General features: G+C 41.7%; 1 protein-coding gene across 1 annotated transcript in view; it reads left to right on the top strand.

Annotated features, from left to right (window-relative positions):
• cyld3 (cylindromatosis (turban tumor syndrome) 3) overlaps positions 1–2248 on the top strand; it is a gene marked incomplete at its 3' end in the record, with an annotated part of 23096 nt that overhangs the window by 8824 nt on the left and 12024 nt on the right. Inside the window, 1 exon segment of the mRNA XM_014021822.1 lies at positions 1629–1794. Within this exon segment, the coding sequence (XP_013877276.1) occupies positions 1629–1794 (166 nt within the window).

Below are 2248 nucleotides of genomic sequence, written 5' to 3'. Positions count from 1 at the left end.
TTAGTGTCAAACAATAACAGTAACAACAGCTTTTTGACAAATTAAAAATTTCTTTAAAATACATTCAAATGTTTTTTTAAATAAACTACAAAAATTTATTTAAAGTGCAAATTAAAATATAGCTTTATCTGCAACTGTATTTGATCATGTTTTGAACTTTTAAAATATTGCTTGGTAAAAACAGAAGCTGCACTTTATATTAGTGAAAAACTTTGTTTTTTGACAAGTTATTTTCATTTTTGCCTTCTAATTTTCATTTAAAATAAGTTTCTATTCTCGGCAGGTTTCTAAGGTTCTTCTACGTTTTAAAAAAGTTGAGTGGCGCAACACAACTGAGTGGTGCACTACTGCTACTAGTGGTGAGAACGTGTATTGCACCTTGTTCAAAATCAATGTGGTCCCGCGGCCCTCTGCGGCCCAAAGTTAAAAACTGTTGTTCTTTTGAGGCCCTCCCTCAACGTGGCGCTCGATGTCCACAAATTGGGCCACGGCCCATGGGTTAAGAATCTCTGATCTAGACCACGGTGAAGCTAGTTTTGGGTTGGATTTCAGATATCCGTGATATTCGTCTTCTGGCTGTTTGACCCAGTAGTGGTTTGGTTAGCTCCCTTCTGGTTTACTTACCATCAGCATATTACTAAACCAATGGCACTTGGCAAACGGGTACCGCATTCTTTGCCAAGCAAGTTCTGTCAAAGCTGGCCGGGCCACAAATGTCATCAGTAACGTTCCCTACAGTCACTCCGCTTTGGGGTTTTGACACTTTATAAGTCAGAGAAACCGTCCACTGTTGTGTTTTATGGGAGCATTTACCTAAAGGATAAATGTAAACACTCATTATTGTAACATCACATTTCATTTGATGTTCGAGCCGAAAGGTTGAAGTCATAAATGAACCACCCATCCTTTCTGAGTTATTTGGCTCATTGTTACCTGTGAGGTGTTTACCAACATGAATGTTTGGGTCACATGAAAAGTACGAGTGGTTGTGAAACTGCCTGGGGAGAGCCAAGGCTGCACTGTAGGTGTGACGTCAAACCTGAGTTCACTTCCTCTGTTGTTTTTTTCCATAGGAAAAATTTTAAAAAAATGGTTACTCATTTACAAGGAATGGTCTAGTTTGGAGTTTTGTGCACATGTAGGCCTGTGATGGGTCTGCAAAGGGTTTGGTTTTCAAGGAGCTKGGACATTCAGGGAGCTAGAGGCTGCAGTGTGAGTCAAAATTGGGTACAGGTCACCAGAGACWGATGATGCCATGTAGATGTTATGGACAACATTGCTTGATGGAGGTTGTACATGTGTGGGATTAGCCCAAACACAAACTCTGACCCAGTGCTGGATCTAGAGGGGTGGCTCTGGTCTAACTCGAGAGGATAGAACATAAGTATGACCCCGTTCTGCATTTAACTGTTGCTTGTATCCAGGCCTGAGGGGGTGCCACACCCGACCCACATGGGACCGTCATTGCGCCAACTCTATTGTCCATTTGATCTGATTATAATCATTGAAATTATATTTCCACAGCCTGTTAACACTTTCAGTTCCATTTCATTTCCACCACTTCCTGTTCTAAACATTTGTTGCTTGTGAGTGTGTTTAATGTGTGTGTGTGTGTGTGTGTGTGTCAGGACCAGGAGCTGTCTGCTGGAACAGACGGCAGTTACCTGGGTGAACGTCACTTTCGTTGTCCGCCCAACAAGGGGCTCTTTGTCAAGTTACGCAACTGCAGGCGGGACTCCAGGTTTCCCGCCCCCGAGAAGCCTGTCAATCAAGTGGAGCGATGCAACTCTATAGGTAAGGCGTCAGAGGTTTTAACAACACCTGTTGGTACATTAGTGTGTTCTGACTTAGATTATTTATTAGRGTTTGAGGCAGCATGGTGACACAAGTTGGTAGAGCTACTGTCTCTCAATGAGAAGGTTCCGAAATTTTTTTAGAARCCAAAGTGGGGTCTGGCACAAACAGATTGGGAACCGCTGATGTAGAGGAAACTTTACATTGATCTGAGGTTTCAATCATTTTCGAGGTGTCTTGTATGTAATGTATGATGTTAAATGTGGTTCAGTTTTATTGTTCAGGTTCAAACACAGAAAAAAAATCTTTTTTTTACATACTCAAGTTCAGAAAACCAAATGGAGTCATATTTTGGTTTATTTAGGTACGCTTGGCGATAAGTGCATTGTCACAGCAGGTGAAAAGTGTGTGTGTGTGTGTGTGTGTGTGTGTGTGTGTGTGTGTGTGTGTGTGT

The sequence above is a fragment of the Austrofundulus limnaeus genome, unplaced genomic scaffold (assembly GCF_001266775.1).
Source record: "Austrofundulus limnaeus strain Quisiro unplaced genomic scaffold, Austrofundulus_limnaeus-1.0 Scaffold307, whole genome shotgun sequence".
Classification (NCBI taxonomy): domain Eukaryota; kingdom Metazoa; phylum Chordata; class Actinopteri; order Cyprinodontiformes; family Rivulidae; genus Austrofundulus; species Austrofundulus limnaeus.
The sequence above is the reverse complement of the archived record's forward strand: the minus strand, read 5'-3'. Positions and strand labels throughout refer to the sequence as shown.